Source organism: Neolamprologus brichardi, chromosome 6 (genome assembly GCF_056152115.1).
Source record: "Neolamprologus brichardi isolate AB-2024 chromosome 6, ASM5615211v1, whole genome shotgun sequence".
NCBI lineage: Eukaryota > Metazoa > Chordata > Actinopteri > Cichliformes > Cichlidae > Neolamprologus > Neolamprologus brichardi.
Genome location: NC_142109.1, coordinates 34,639,325 through 34,654,191, shown reverse-complemented (window position 1 = coordinate 34,654,191; position 14,867 = coordinate 34,639,325). Strand labels below are relative to the sequence as shown.

Genomic DNA, 14,867 nt, shown 5'->3' with positions numbered 1-14,867 from the left:
GAGCGCCATCTAGCGGCTCGTTGTTTCACAGAGTGACGCGTGTGACGCCACTTGACACAGCAGCTCTGTTGGTGTCGGTGCATCACACCGGGCAGCATCTCCAGTTTCACCGCAGACCAGTGAGCGCGCCCCGCGGCTGAAGGTAGGGTAGGCTTTGGGATGTTTTTCAGGGTGTTTTCCAGCGCTAAAAGCTGCGCTCTTTTCCTGCATCCTTCACTAATCCTCCGCTAATCCATCACACAGTGATGTGTTCTGTGTGTGATGGTTGTTATGTAATTGCAACACACTGACAGTGAGGCTTGAATGCTGTTTGTCTTCCATGTCACGGTAATTTGATAAAGGAGAGAGGTACCAAAAAGTACAGAGGGGCGTGGGGGGGCTGGGTAGGCCCGGATGGCGCAGTTTCAGCGCACAGACATTGCTCCCCAACGGCCACACCATCATCTTAATCAGCAACATCGCGCTGCCACAGCTAAATAGTGCTGTGTAATAACTGTGTGACTCCTGGGACATGCGGGCGTCTCTCGTGCAGGTCTGCAGCGTCATGACCACCGCCTGGTCGTTGCGGCAGTGTCGCACAGAAATATCCTGCAATGACACGTTTTTACGTCAGATCTGATGAGCTGGATGAGATTTGTAAGATTAGGGGGCTTCATTTTGAAGTGCACGAGTCTTGAGTGTATGGGCTGCTGTGCTCTGATGTTAGCTCTGTTTACTGTGTATTTTGGCAAATGCCAACATTTTCCTTTCATAGCCTGTTAAACGAACAGAACAGTAAATGCTGTATTTACCCCCTTACTCCTCCCAGACTCATATATATTTAAATAACCACCGGTTTATGCAGTAAAATAAAAGTTTAGGTTCAGTCCAACTGTTTGTTTTTTTTGTTTTTTTTTTTGGTAGTTCATTTGTTGTCTACTTGACTATAATAACCTTGGTTTAGTCTGCAATCTTCTAATCTGCTGAATTGCCCATGCGCAAGACACTTCCTCAGCTCGTGAGGGAGTAGTGCAGGTGTTGCTAATCAGACTAACTGTAACTGTTAGCTAACTAAATTTTGTTTAGCCTCAGAAAACAAAAGGTAAGGTGATGGTTGGAGCTAGTGTATTATTTTGTTTTATGTATATATTTCTAATTGTTAATTTGGATATGTCTTTGTTCAAATTTCAGTGTAAACTTTCAAAATACCATCGGAAATCCCGTTAGCTTATTGTTAGCTCGTAGGGCGGGTAATTTTGTCATAATACAAGCAAACTAATATGAGCTTTACTTTTAGCAGGCTTGTTATTATTAAATTAACTTATTTTATTATGTAATAAACTCGTGCATTCTATATTTATATGCCAGTCTGAGCCTTGGTGTGAAATAGTACAAATGTGTTTTGTTTTTTTAATATAAAACCTAATGTGCTATGCTGTAAATAAACTAGGCTTTTAATACATAAATAAAGGCTTGGAAATGTTTTCAAGTTTAACGGGTACACTAAATTAATTATTAAGACCCCCATATTTATTAAGTACAGTGTAAAAAAGTATATAAAATCCCTCTTAGCCATTTAGTGGGGCGCACCAGTATGTAATAGGCCACCATTAAATGTGATATTAATGTTATATCCGTTATTATATATTAATATCACACTAATATTAATATTTAATATTCAAGTACTGTAACAGCCCTAATAGTAGTTTAAACCACTTGGTACGAAAAAGGGACCCAATTGATAAGGTCACGTGACAGGAGAAAATGTAAATGAATTGAGAATATTGCCAAAAAAGTGTAATTGTTGAAAAGAAATCTGAACTGAAAAAAAAAATACCCGACAATTTGTACTTTAACAGTTCACTTAAACTGCAATTTGGTTTTTACCAGAATTAATTCATTAAATAGTTAATGAATGAGTCAATTACTGTGCCTTGTTTTAGTGGATGTTTTGTTAAAAATAGTGCCAGGTTATATTTTCTTCTTGCTACACAGAAGAAATGGGGAGGAAAAGAATGACAAACGGATAAATAGCTATTTATGCGTTTGTCATTCTTTTTATGACCTAACCTAGGTTAGAGAGTCTAGTCTATTTTAAAATGAAGGACTGTGCACATTTCCACTGTTGGTGATTTTTGGGGTTTTCTCTGTATTACTGTAGGGCCTTTTCCTCACAATATGAAGCGCCTTGAGGCTACTTTTGTTGTTTTGGTGCTATATAAATAAAACTGAATTGAAATTGAATTGACCCAAATGCTTCACTTTTGAAATACTCCTACTGTGCAAAGAATGGTGTATATTTGAAGTTAGACTACAGTACAGTATTTGTGGCCATAGGAGAGCAGGTGAGGTGCATCTTCTTAGTTAAATTAATAAGGAATAATTATGAGAGCATTTCCTGGACATGCCTTCTTAGCACCAGGGTAAGGACAGATTAAAGCAGAAGGGCTTGTCGGAGGGGGTAAATCGACATTTTATATGCAGTTGTTGTTTAGAAAAATAAAATCCATAAGTATTTGAACAGTGGCACAGTTTTATAATTTGCCCTCCATACATCAACGCAGTGCACTGATCTGGCTTTTTCCAGTTCCGATACAGATGCCCAGAGCCAAGGTATCTGCTTAATCCAATACCTGTTTTGCATTAATAATCTGTAATCCTCCCTGTGAGGACTCATTTGTTTATATGTGAGATCAAATCAGGCTTGATATAAACAGCTTCCATAACTCTGTAAATTAAAAGTAAAAAGTTAATGGATCCAAGAATATAAATTTGTTAAATTTATTAGCGAAGTAATAAATGATAACAAGCTCGGTATGAACACCATAAAATATAAATAATGTGTTGGAGTTATTCATCCAACTTATTTGCATTAGACTTATTTTGGTTACAGTGAGTCATTAGGCTGCTGCAGGGTGATGTCAGGTACAGTCACGTTGGTATCTCCTTTTTTCTCCTCACACACTCATTATGTGTGAAGTAGGGCTGTTTGATATAGCGATATATATCAGATGATGATATGAAAACGTCAATTGTTGCATATTACGCTTTCGTTTGTTTCTTGGTGTTGCAAAATAAACTGTTTATGGCAATATTTTTTCATTGTTTTGATGGTCACTGTAGAATTTCTTAAAGTTCTCTCTTTTTCCTATATTTAATATAACCACACTACGGACGGAGAAGCGACTGTTTTTATGCGTTGACGTTAGCAACAACGACGGTAAAACCATTGCGTGGCTCCGTCGTCCGCTTGTTTATTTTCTACATAAACCTTTCACAATAAAGCTGAAGATCCTGTTGAGATTTTTTCAAAATAAACTGAATCACATGAAGGAGTACGCAGAGTGTTTACGGATGAGAAGCAAAAAAGAGCCGTCAGGTGCTAAAAAATAAACCTTAGTTTCAAATATCTTTTATTATTAGAAGCAAGTATCATGGTTGTTACATATTGATAGAACTTATGCCCCTTTTTTTCTCTAAGCTTACAAAACAGACAAATAAACAACATCAAAAGAAAGAAAGAGAAAAAAAAACAAAAAAAAAACCCCACCCACTATGGGCCCCAATCCCCCGACTGCCAGAAAAAAAGAAAGTTTATATTTTCCCAAGGTATGTAAGTAAAGGATGCCAGATTAATTCAAAGTCTTTTACATTATCATTCATAGTATATCTTATTTTTTCAAGATGAAGAGTATTTGTAAGTTCTGTAAGCCACGTCTTTAATACAGGAGTCTCTTTGCCTTTCCAAAGCTGCAGGATCAGTTTCTTTGCAATAATCAATGCATATGACATAAACCTTTTTTGAGAGTGTTGTAAATTTTGTGTTTCTTTGGAGATCCCAAAGATAAAAAAAATATAAACCTTAGAATCAAACGTTAGAACAGGCGTTTCCCTGCAGCACGCTGTGTAATAAATAGTCACAAAGAAAATGTCTAAAAATGTATAGTTTCATGCATCGGTCTAAACACTTGACTCCAGGTACACGACCAGCTAAAAAAAAAAAAACTTCACGCAATTCTGCCGGAGATTCACAGAATTTACAGAAAATGTAAAATTTTTGTGATATATACCGTTGTCAGGACGATAAATGTCTTATATTGGGGTATGAGAATTTGGTCATATCGCACAGCCGTTGTGTGAAGCTGTCCAAAGAGCTGAAGTAAAAGATTATTTAATCAAGCTGAGGACAGCACATTATATTACAAAGTCATTTGGATCCAAATATCAGTTCAGGGTATATCAAGCAATCAAGATGTGACTGAAGTGGAGATTTTGAACTTTGATTCAAGCGGTTTAATGCAAACTTTGGAATTGCAGCCATGTTTAGGTTGTGTGGCCAACTCAGTATTGGTCTGACTCAAAAAATAAACCTATCAGAGAGAAGGGATTTTAGGAGTGGCCATATCAATTGTCAACCATGTTGATTGGCCAATTTCATTTTAATGTGATCTGTCGCCTCCTTTATGAGACTCAAATATGTTTTAAAGCTCTGCTGATAAATTCATTTTTCTGACACCTGGCTTAAATAAGAGACAATTTTCAGGCTGTTTAATTTCAGTTAAGTGTTTGGCTTCCAGAGTTAAAACAAAGACATCAAGATAAAAATTATAATTGTGTCTTTGCATTACTTTTGTCTGTATCCGTTTCTTGTCTTGTTGTCAGAGTGAGCAGCGATGGGGAAGGAGAAGCTCCACATCAACATTGTGGTAATTGGACATGTTGACTCAGGCAAGTCCACCACCACCGGCCACCTGATCTATAAGTGTGGTGGCATCGACAAGAGGACAATTGAAAAGTTTGAGAAGGAAGCTGCAGAGGTATGGCTCATGTTGTTTTTACTTCAAAAAAAGATCATTTTGAAAATTTTCTGCTATTTAACTCCTGTTTCCGGTCCATTTGTCTCCTACTCTGGATAATATTCTCATCTTTTTATTACAAGTCCACAAAAAATATTCAGTCATCAGTTTTATTTATTTACCTTTTACACCTTGCAGATGGGAAAGGGTTCCTTCAAATATGCCTGGGTGCTGGACAAGCTGAAAGCTGAGCGTGAACGTGGCATCACCATCGACATTTCTCTTTGGAAGTTCGAGACCAGCAAGTACTACGTCACCATCATTGATGCTCCAGGGCACAGGGACTTTATCAAGAACATGATCACTGGGACCTCACAGGTACAGTTCAGTGGACTTCTTAAGTGCTCGTGTTAAATGCCATTTATAAGTTTTTCCTCTGCAGATCTTTCAGTGAGAAAAACTCCAACATCTTTGATCTCAGCTGGTGATGACATTCCTTGTTCTTGGGCTCACAGAGAGATCATAGTTTAGTTTAGTTTAACTTTATTTAAGAGACACACGGGTCCATAGCAAATAAAATAGATGCAAAAAAAAAAAAACAGTAGAAAATTGAAAGCAAATTCCACAGTGTCACACAATTATATAGAAACTAAAACAACAACTGTTCCATAACTTTGAATAACACCTAACTGAGTTTAGTGCAGGGTCAGTCAACAAACTTTATTTATACATTTAAAAACCAGCGGTGTACCAAAGTGCTTAACATCCAAGAGGGTGAGATGAAGTAACAGGGAAGGATGAGGGCTATGGCAAGGTACCAAAACGTGCTAGCAGGTTGAATGGCATTAAAACACACGAAGGCAAAAGAATTGCATATAAAAGCATAAAAGAAGGCTAAGTGTAGAGGATAAAACAGTCAAAAAAAATAAATAAAAATGAATTAAAAGCTGAAGATAAGAATAAGCGTTAAGCTAACTATCAAGCAAGCGTTAACTGGTAGAAAAGGCTAAATAAGTGGGTTTTTAACTGCGATTTGAAGGAATGGATGGAATCAGACTATACCATAAATCGGGTGCAGCCAAGGCAAACGCGCGGTCACCTCTAGTCTTCAGCGGAGATCTTGGCAGTACCAGGAGTGACTGGGAAGATGATCTTAATGCTCTAGTATTGGTGTATGATCTAAGTAGCTCAATGAGGTAGCTTGTAGGGGTGGGGGAACAAATCAATACTGTGTAGTATGGTGATATTTTGTTTGCTAATAATGTATGGATACAGGGACAGCAGAAATCGATATTTTGTTACAAAAAGGTTTTTGTGCTCTGACTTCAGAGCATGTTGATCCTTTTTCTGAGCAAGAATCCTGACATTCCTTCACTGTCCAAATGTGTTTAACTTGTTTTGGCAGCAATAAACATGACAGTTTACTTATTTTCATTTAAGACTTGTTTTATTTTAATTAAGTTTAAAACTTTTTTATTTAATGTAAAATTATATTTTGTTTTAATTTACTTTCAAATCCTTCAGTTGCTGAAGGGGCTGCATAGTTTTCATAAACTGCATAGTTCAGAATAGCTATAATTGTACCAGATGGTTGATTCAGTTAAGTTGGACTAGACTGTAATACAAACCGTTCAGTTTGTCAACAATAAAACTGAAATGAGAGAAAGACTGAGTGTGAGACTTTGATATTAGAGAAAATGAATATTGATAAAGTTTACCTTTATGTACAGAATCTGAATATCGCAAAATATTTTAAAAAAATTGCAATAATATCGTATCGTGAGTTAAATATTGTGATAATATCGTATCGTGGGATGTATGGTGATTCCCACCTCTAGTAGCTTGGCGCTATATTGTTAATAATTTGGAAGGTGAGCAGCAGGATTTCGAATTGAATGCGATACTTAACGGGAAGCCAATGCAGGTCAGCAAGGACGGGTGATAGAGACACGCCGCCCACTACCAGTAAGGAGACGAGCAGCTGCATTCTGAACAATTTGGAGTCTATGGAGGAGAGTAGAGTTAAGACCGAAGTGAAGTGAGTTGCAATAATCCAACCTAGATGTCACAAAGGCGTGGATAAGCTTTCCAAGGTCCCTACGTGGAACATAATGTCTGGCCTTGCTAATAAGACGCAATTGATGGAAACAAGATTTAACAACAGAGGACACTTGTTTATCGAGAGATACGATTATACTGTTTGTGTAGTCCTTTACCCTACACATACAACTGTGCAGATTGAGACGATGACCACCATCACCAGCTTCTATCCTAAATGCTTGGAATGGACTACTCCCAAGCATGGGACCAGATCCTCTCTAGAATCGCAGGTACAAGAAGGGTAATTGAACTGAGTGAGGTGTTTCTCCATTAAGCCAAAGGCGAATGGAATCTCAGAAGGATTCAAAACGTGGGAAAGACTGTAGTTAGTAGCATTAGAATAAGTAGAAGAGTATAACATGAGAGAAATGGTTGATGGAGAAACTTAAGGTGGAAAGACGTTTTCACATCTGTCTCCCTCCCCTCAGGCTGACTGTGCTGTGTTGATTGTGGCGGCGGGCGTGGGCGAATTTGAAGCTGGCATCTCAAAGAACGGGCAGACACGTGAGCACGCCCTCCTCGCCTACACCCTGGGAGTAAAACAGCTCATCGTGGGCATCAACAAGATGGATTCCACTGAGCCCAACTACAGCCAGAAGCGCTATGAGGAGATCGTGAAGGAAGTCAGCACTTACATCAAGAAGATTGGCTACAACCCCGACACCGTGGCTTTCGTGCCCATTTCTGGCTGGAATGGGGACAACATGCTGGAGCCCAGCCCTAACGTGAGTCTGCCATGAGACCAGCTGTGACTCTTTGAAGATTTGTCTGAGACTAGCAGGGAGTTACACATCTATAATAATGTAAGGTTTTATAACTATTAACCCTTTAAGACCCACCATAGAACCAAGTCCACCAGAGCTTATATTATATGTTTACATGCTGTGGAGCCATTTTTGGGAGCATTTCAAGTTGCTATACATCAATACAACCATTATAGCCCAGATTTTAATAATATGTCTGCATTAAGTGCATAGTAATTACATAAATTGCAAAAAAGTGCAATAAACTACAAAAAAAATTAAAATCGTTTTTGCTTTTTTAACATATATTTCTAGTTAGAGAAATTTAAGAGGCTTATCCCTCAAAACTGTAAATACAAAAAAGTTGCACAAAATAGTTTCCCACCACAGGAAATTTATTTTGAGTGTCTTCATAGTTTTATTTTTGAAATACACCAATTTTTATATACTGCAGGAAAAACGAAAATAAATATTATACTGCAAATTTGCAAAAAAGCAGCATATGCATCAAAATAAACTATTTCCAGCAGTGCAATATGAGTCCTAAGCATCCCAGAAACGACACAGAAAGTCATAAAGTCAAAGATAACTTTTAAAAACACCAGTATAGGCTCATGAGGCCCTGATGGTAAAAAAACGACATTTCCGCGAAAATGACGTCACTTCCGGTTTCGGGCAGGTCATGGTGGACATGTGATAGTTCACGCTGATGGACGTAGGAAGTGTTACAAACAGCTGATCGGATCGGCAAAGCGTGTTTCTGGAATATTATGTTTTTGTTGCTGCAAGTGCTTTTTATGCAGTTTTTGCAAAGTTATATGTGGAAGGAAACTGTGACCGAGGACAAGCTGATGGCATAAGATGTAAGTACAACTCCTCCGGTTTCATATGCAAAAAAAATTATTGCGCTAGCTCACGTGGTTGCAGAGCTACCGGGATTTAAAAATAGTTACACAAAACAGAGCGTGCCGCTCCGATCGGTTTTAAAGGGTTAAAGAATGAGCTTTTGGGTAAAAATACTCCAACATGCCTGCTAGTTAGCGCCTCATTCCTTCTTCAGCTTTGGCAAATGGCTTCTGGGTGTAAAATTCTAGCTCAGAATTTATCTGGTGTTAACATTCACATCTTATCACTCCTTCTTGCTAAGCTGCAGACATGTGGGCTTCTCTCCCTTCACAGATGACCTGGTTCAAGGGCTGGAAGATCAACCGTAAAGATGGAAGCGCCTCAGGCACCACACTGCTCGAGGCTCTGGACGCCATCCAACCTCCAACGCGTCCGACCGATAAGCCCCTCCGCCTGCCTCTGCAGGACGTGTACAAGATTGGAGGTGAGGCTGTAAGGATGAAGTGTTGATTGTTCCAGAATATGTATGAAAATAGGAATGAGATCACCTTGTGATAAAAACAGAAGCTGAATGAGGTCTGAAGAAATTCCCTTTGGTTCATTCTGACCTAAATGCTGAGGCTCAGAAGTATGCGACTTTAATCCATGCAGGTCTTCCACACAGCTGTAAAGTTGCTAACCTGCCTCTCCTCCAGGCATCGGTACTGTACCCGTGGGTCGAGTGGAGACCGGCATCCTAAAACCTGGCATGGTGGTGACCTTTGCCCCCGTCAATGTGACCACTGAGGTGAAATCTGTGGAGATGCACCACGAGGCCCTAACTGAGGCCCTGCCCGGTGACAACGTGGGCTTCAACGTCAAGAACGTGTCCGTGAAGGATATTCGCCGTGGCAACGTGGCCGGAGACAGCAGGAACGACCCGCCACAGGAAGCAGCTGGCTTCACTTCTCAGGTGTGCTGTCAGTAGTGCGAAATGCACATCCTTCCTTCTGTTCCTCTCCAGGTTTACAAATAATATCTGTGTCTGCTGCCCTGCAGGTGATTATCCTGAACCACCCTGGTCAGATCAGTGCTGGATATGCCCCCGTGCTGGACTGCCACACTGCACACATTGCGTGCAAGTTTGCTGAGCTGAAGGAAAAGATTGACCGTCGCTCTGGTAAGAAGCTCGAGGACAACCCCAAGTCCCTGAAGTCTGGAGATGCCGCCATCGTTGATATGATCCCCGGGAAGCCCATGTGTGTGGAGAGCTTCTCTGAGTACCCGCCGCTCGGTAGGTTTTTTTTATCCTGAAACTGGATTTTGTGGATCAAAATTGTAGCTTTGACTGTGAATTCTCCAAACTTTAGTCTCCCTGACAGTAAGAAATTAGTTTTCAATTCAAACTAAAACCAGATTATTGGCGATGCCTGTCGAACATGTACTGAAGGCTTTGTCCCCACTGCAGATGTCTGGGTTCGATTCCAGCTCAAATAATCTCTATTCACCCCACAGTTATCTGTCACTGTCTAATAAAGGTGAAAAGGACAGAAATATATCTTAAAATACCAAATTTATTATTTGCATAAATTCAATGGATATTCTAAACTTGATTATATAGGTGAATATTAAAAAAATATATAAAAAAATAATTATTTTTAATTATTTTTTGGAGAAAAGCAGCACTCTCGATAGCTTCCTGTCTATCCAGCAGCACAGGAAGAAAGAGTGGGGGCACAGGTGACTAGGGATGGGTATCGTTTAGGTTTTATCCGGTACCGGTGCCAAACCGGTACTTTTGAAAGGTGCCGGTGCTTAAAGAATGGAGAACACAAACTTTGTCCAAAAACCTCTCATGTTTAACTGTTTTCCACTTTTTCTTTGGTCATTTTAACCTTTTTGGCCAGGGTGAAGGGAGTATCTGCCATCAAACAAGAAGACAGCCGCATGTAGCTATGATGATGTTTGCTAGTTCACCTTACATGCATTAATGTAATAACGTGGTTGTAAATTACACACGAACAACATTAAGCTACTCACGCAGAGAAGAACGGCTGCTGCTGCATCATCATCCTCATCATTTCTGCTACACTGGCAGGGCTAGGGGCCAGGACTCTCCTCTTCGGGTTTTTGGGGGATGTTGCTAACTCCGGGTTGCTAACAGGCACCACTCCCGCAGTAGATGTGCTCGGTGTGAGGTCTCGCAGCAAGCTATCAAATACGGCGCATTTTTCGGCTTTTAAAAAAAACGCTATGCGTCGCCAGGTGTTTCATCAGATTTGAGGTGTTACCTCCTTTGACAGCATCACAGTATCAGCTTAAAGCACTTGTTGCAGCTGCTGAGTTTGCATCTTTTGCTGTGAAGTACAGCCAGACTTTTGACCGCTTCGCCTTGGGCATTTTTAATCTGTAGCTCTGCTCTAAAAGAACGTACGCACCTGGGCCCGCCTACTATCCTCAAAACGTAAAATGATTGGCTAGAATCTAAAGTGTATCACAGCTCAGGAAAAAAAAAAAGCACCGAAATGTGCGCTGCTTTTCGGTCTGGTTACTACCGTTTATGTCAGAACTGGTGCCATCATGGCACCGGATACCGGTACCCATCCCTACAGGTGACCATATGCCACATGGTCAAAGTGCTGCATCTTCTCTCTCTCCACTTTCTAGTCTGTCTTCACTGCTTTATTTAATCAGTGAACATAAATGGACAGTTACGGACAGCTGAAGTTAAACAATTTTAAAATCATAAAATTTGCCCGTTAGGGAGAACACACCTTCTGAATCAGAGGCTCGTCTGTCCCTGGATTCCTGTTAATATACTTAGGTCACCTCCTCTCTGTATGTTAATGCACATTTTTTACCAATAATTCCTCCTCAGGGCGCTTTGCTGTTCGTGACATGCGTCAGACGGTGGCGGTGGGCGTCATCAAAGGCGTGGAAAAGAAAGCCGCCACGAGTGGTAAGATCACCAAATCGGCACAGAAGGCGCAGAAGGCCAAATGAACGTTGTGCTGGGCTGCTGCCCCGAACGCTCACCATGGCCGAAGACACACCCCGCCCCTTCTGCACTCCATAGTCAGCGTCTGGTCTATTATCACAATGCATCGCAAAAGCAGACGAAGGAAAAAAAACGAACCAAAACGCCGTTAGTGCTCGTCTTCTGTCGGTTTTATTGCAGCAGAACACAACAGGTTTGCGTTACAGTTCTCTGCCTGTTGAAGTTAATGATTCAGCTTCTCGTGGATCTAGACGACAATCGTAGTGACGAGGCAGACGCGTTCTTTCGTCAGCTCTGTGTTGTAGCTTTAACAAAAAGATAAACTCGTTAGCCTGAGGTAGATTAGCTTCTTGCATGTTTGCACCTTAGAGAAACTCTCCGTGCCTCGCACTTTGCTCAACTTAAACTCCCTCCAAGTAGCTCTGATAAATGTTACTGTTAAGTTCACCTTAACCGCTGTTATTTGTGATTCTACGTTCATACAAGTAAAGGTGTTTAAACATTATCTCTCTGCTCCTCATTTCATTCAAATCAAAACCACCAAAAAAACATCTGTAGAATTTCCTTTATTGATGAATGAGAATAAAAGTTTGCTTGCATTTACATTACAGGCTTCATAAATCTGAGATTATTACTAGTGTGTAAATATGTGAACATAATTTAAATAAATTAAAATGACACACGGACAGAATGGTAACATGTCAAAGGTCCATTTTTAGCTCCATAGCAAAATCTCTGAATATAAAAACTAAAAATGCCTCAAGTAAGGACCTAATGAGAGGAAATAAAGACAGTGCAATCATCTGTGTGGAGGAACCTAATGCACCTTTCAGAAACTAAATAAACTCAGATCAATATGTACCATACAAGCAAGGCACCGGTATACTGGATGTACTGCACATTTTGTAGACTTCATATCAGAGCTGGGCTCCTTGATTTTAAACTCAAGTGATGGCGTAGCATTCATTATCACTTCTAGATAGGTTTGGATATGGCAGCCTCTTCATGCAAAGGAGATTAAAATCCATTCTTCAAAGCAAACTAAACTTCCTCAAACTTTTCTGTTTTTTGGTATCTGCAGAATTTATTCAGGTGCTTTATGTCATGCATCTATAGATCAGTCCATGTTCTACCCTACTATTTAGCCTGTCTGTGTCACACAGGCAGGGACACTCAGATCCACAATCGTGGGTGAGGGTGAGCCAGAGGTGGACCAATCACCAAAACTGATCTGCATCTAGCTGTGCTGTAATAGTTTCCCCAAGTACCAGAAAAACCTACTTAACTGTATCAAATGCATCTAATTCTCTAACATGCAACAAGGAGGTTTGACATTGCTTTTCTTGTTTTAATGTCAATACTCAGCGACTATACATTCTGTAGCCAGGAAGCAAAAATAATCCCCACATCACAGAGTATAGAAAAAAAAGCAAACATTGACCATGATTTTAAATAAGAGTTTAAAAATCTTCCCTCGTGTAAGAACAGGCCGGGAGAAAAGCCAGATACAAGAAAAACTCGTACATTTAAACATTTCCTTCAGTGTTTCTGAACCAAAACAAAGTGCTTTGCCAGGTCACACACCTGTTCTGACATTAAGCAATTCTCTTAAACCAGGTAATGACATTTGAGATGTGCTGCGATCGGCAGGGAAACCAACCGCTCGGTGCATAATTGATGTGAAGTTAACAGCCGCTGCTTGTAACCTCTGACGTCCTCACTGGCTGCTGGTGGGAATGGGCATTCTTCTCTGTACACGTGTGCATACAGCAAACTTGCATGCATGCCTTTGAAACATGATTTTAAGAGTTCAGGGGTTTTCCGGCCACCCATCAAAGACCAACATTTTTTAACATGGGGTTTAATTTATCCAAGGAAATGGGCAGAAATAACAATTTGTGTTGGCTCCATGCTTGGTCAACCCCAAAGACTCATTCTGACCAGAAAAATAACTCCCTGAGCCAATAGCAGGGAACTCAACCTCAAACACAACTGGGTATTTGAAAGAAGGTAACAAATAGATGGTGACTGTTACGAAATCAGTTTTACCCCTGTTCTTTTATTCGTCGAAACTTCCAGAGACGGCACCGGAACTCAGTAGTTATTTTCACAAAACTTTTATTTATCTTTATTCATCTTCATTTAAGCATGCACTTCTAGAAGGGAAGACGAGGCCGGTGTGTCCCTCTGCAAAATCTTCACCCCTTTGTTAGTTACAGCCAGCTTTATAGAGGCGTCCCCATCATAAAAACCCCCTACGGTGTGCTGCAAACTCTGTGTCTGTGTGAGTGCTCGTGTGTGACTGTGTAGCATACCTGTGTGTATGTGTGTGCACGTAAGTGAGTGTGCGTGACAGTTAAAACACTGTGGGTGTAGGTGACTCCCTAGAGGTCATAAAAAACCCATTTCCCTTCCAGACCACAATTATCCAGGTCAAATGTTGAGACCCCCACCCAAACATTCTCTGGGGAATTTCCTCTCAGGATTAACTCCTCTCTGTTTTACTTTCACAGTTCAACTGGGGAGGGTCTCCTATACTCTGCTCCTAAATTCAGGACACCATCAGGCCTTTATTACATTGAGGGCAGTGTCAATGTCTCTACAATGATTCTAGATTCTATGTTAACACATTTCTAAACTCTAAATCAGCTAAACATTTCTACATGACCTATGACCTCGGGCTGAGGATTGGTGGTGGTGTTGACAAAAAGTGATCGTCTGCCAAAAATGATTGCCTGTATTTAAACTACTGTAAATCACTTGTTAGCCTATATTATATAAAACATGTATCAAATGTGTCCCTCATGAATGATATCAAGTCTTGAGCTACAACAGCATTCCTGCCACAAGGTAGAAGCTGCAGAGTTTTTGGCGTTTATATATGTAGGGCCGCACGGTGCCGTGCTGGTTAGCACCTCAGACAGCTCAACTCCACAATCTGGCCAGGACCTTTCTGTGTGGCGTTTGCATTTTCTCCGTGTTTGTGTGGGTTCTCAGGCTTCCTCCCACAGTCCACAGACATGCAGTTTGTGGGGTTAGGTTAATTGGTCGTTCTAAATTGCCCATAGGTGGGAATGGTTGTCTGTCCCTATACGTTTGCCCTTCGACAGACTGGCGACCTGTCCAGGGCTAGTGTCCCACCCCGTAACCCTGGTAAGAATAAGTGGAAGAGAATAGATGCATATATATCCTTTATTTATCCAGTTAACCTTTTAAAACCGGTCGGAGCGGCACGCTCCGTTTTGTGTAACTATTTTTAAATCCCGGTAGCTCTGCAACCACGTGAGCTAGCGCAATAATTTTTTTTGCATATGAAACCGGAGGAGTTGTACTTACATCTTATGCCATCAGCTTGTCCTCGGTCACAGTTTCCTTCCACATATAACTTTGCAAAAACTGCATAAAAAGCACTTGCAGCAACAAAAA

At 40.5% G+C, this 14,867-nt stretch overlaps 1 protein-coding gene across 2 annotated transcripts; it reads left to right on the top strand.

Annotated features, from left to right (window-relative positions):
* The first annotated feature begins 36 nt into the window (after positions 1-36).
* LOC102799619 (elongation factor 1-alpha 1) lies at positions 37-11,946 on the top strand. 2 transcript variants are annotated; one of them, XM_087842194.1, is made up of 8 exons: positions 37-142; positions 4,642-4,796; positions 4,974-5,153; positions 7,304-7,600; positions 8,798-8,948; positions 9,160-9,416; positions 9,503-9,737; positions 11,322-11,946. In XM_087842194.1, the coding sequence occupies exons 2-8, from the start codon at positions 4,653-4,655 to the stop codon at positions 11,444-11,446; spliced, it is 1,389 nt and encodes a 462-aa protein (XP_087698320.1). In that variant the 5' UTR covers positions 37-142; positions 4,642-4,652; the 3' UTR covers positions 11,447-11,946. The 2 variants fall into 2 exon arrangements, with proteins under 2 accessions (XP_087698320.1, XP_087698319.1); XM_087842193.1 differs by lacking the exon at positions 37-142 and adding an exon at positions 982-1,081.
* Positions 11,947-14,867: the final 2,921 nt, after the last annotated feature.

Bases quoted from the DNA above. Each gene is read 5' to 3' on its own strand.
- LOC102799619 (XM_087842194.1), top strand. From the start codon at position 4,653: ATGGGGAAGGAGAAGCTCCACATCAACATTGTGGTAATTGGACATGTT. The intron at 4,797-4,973 runs GTATGGCTCATG...TACACCTTGCAG, and splicing joins TTGAGAAGGAAGCTGCAGAG to ATGGGAAAGGGTTCCTTCAA. The intron at 9,738-11,321 runs GTAGGTTTTTTT...ATTCCTCCTCAG, and splicing joins CTCTGAGTACCCGCCGCTCG to GGCGCTTTGCTGTTCGTGAC.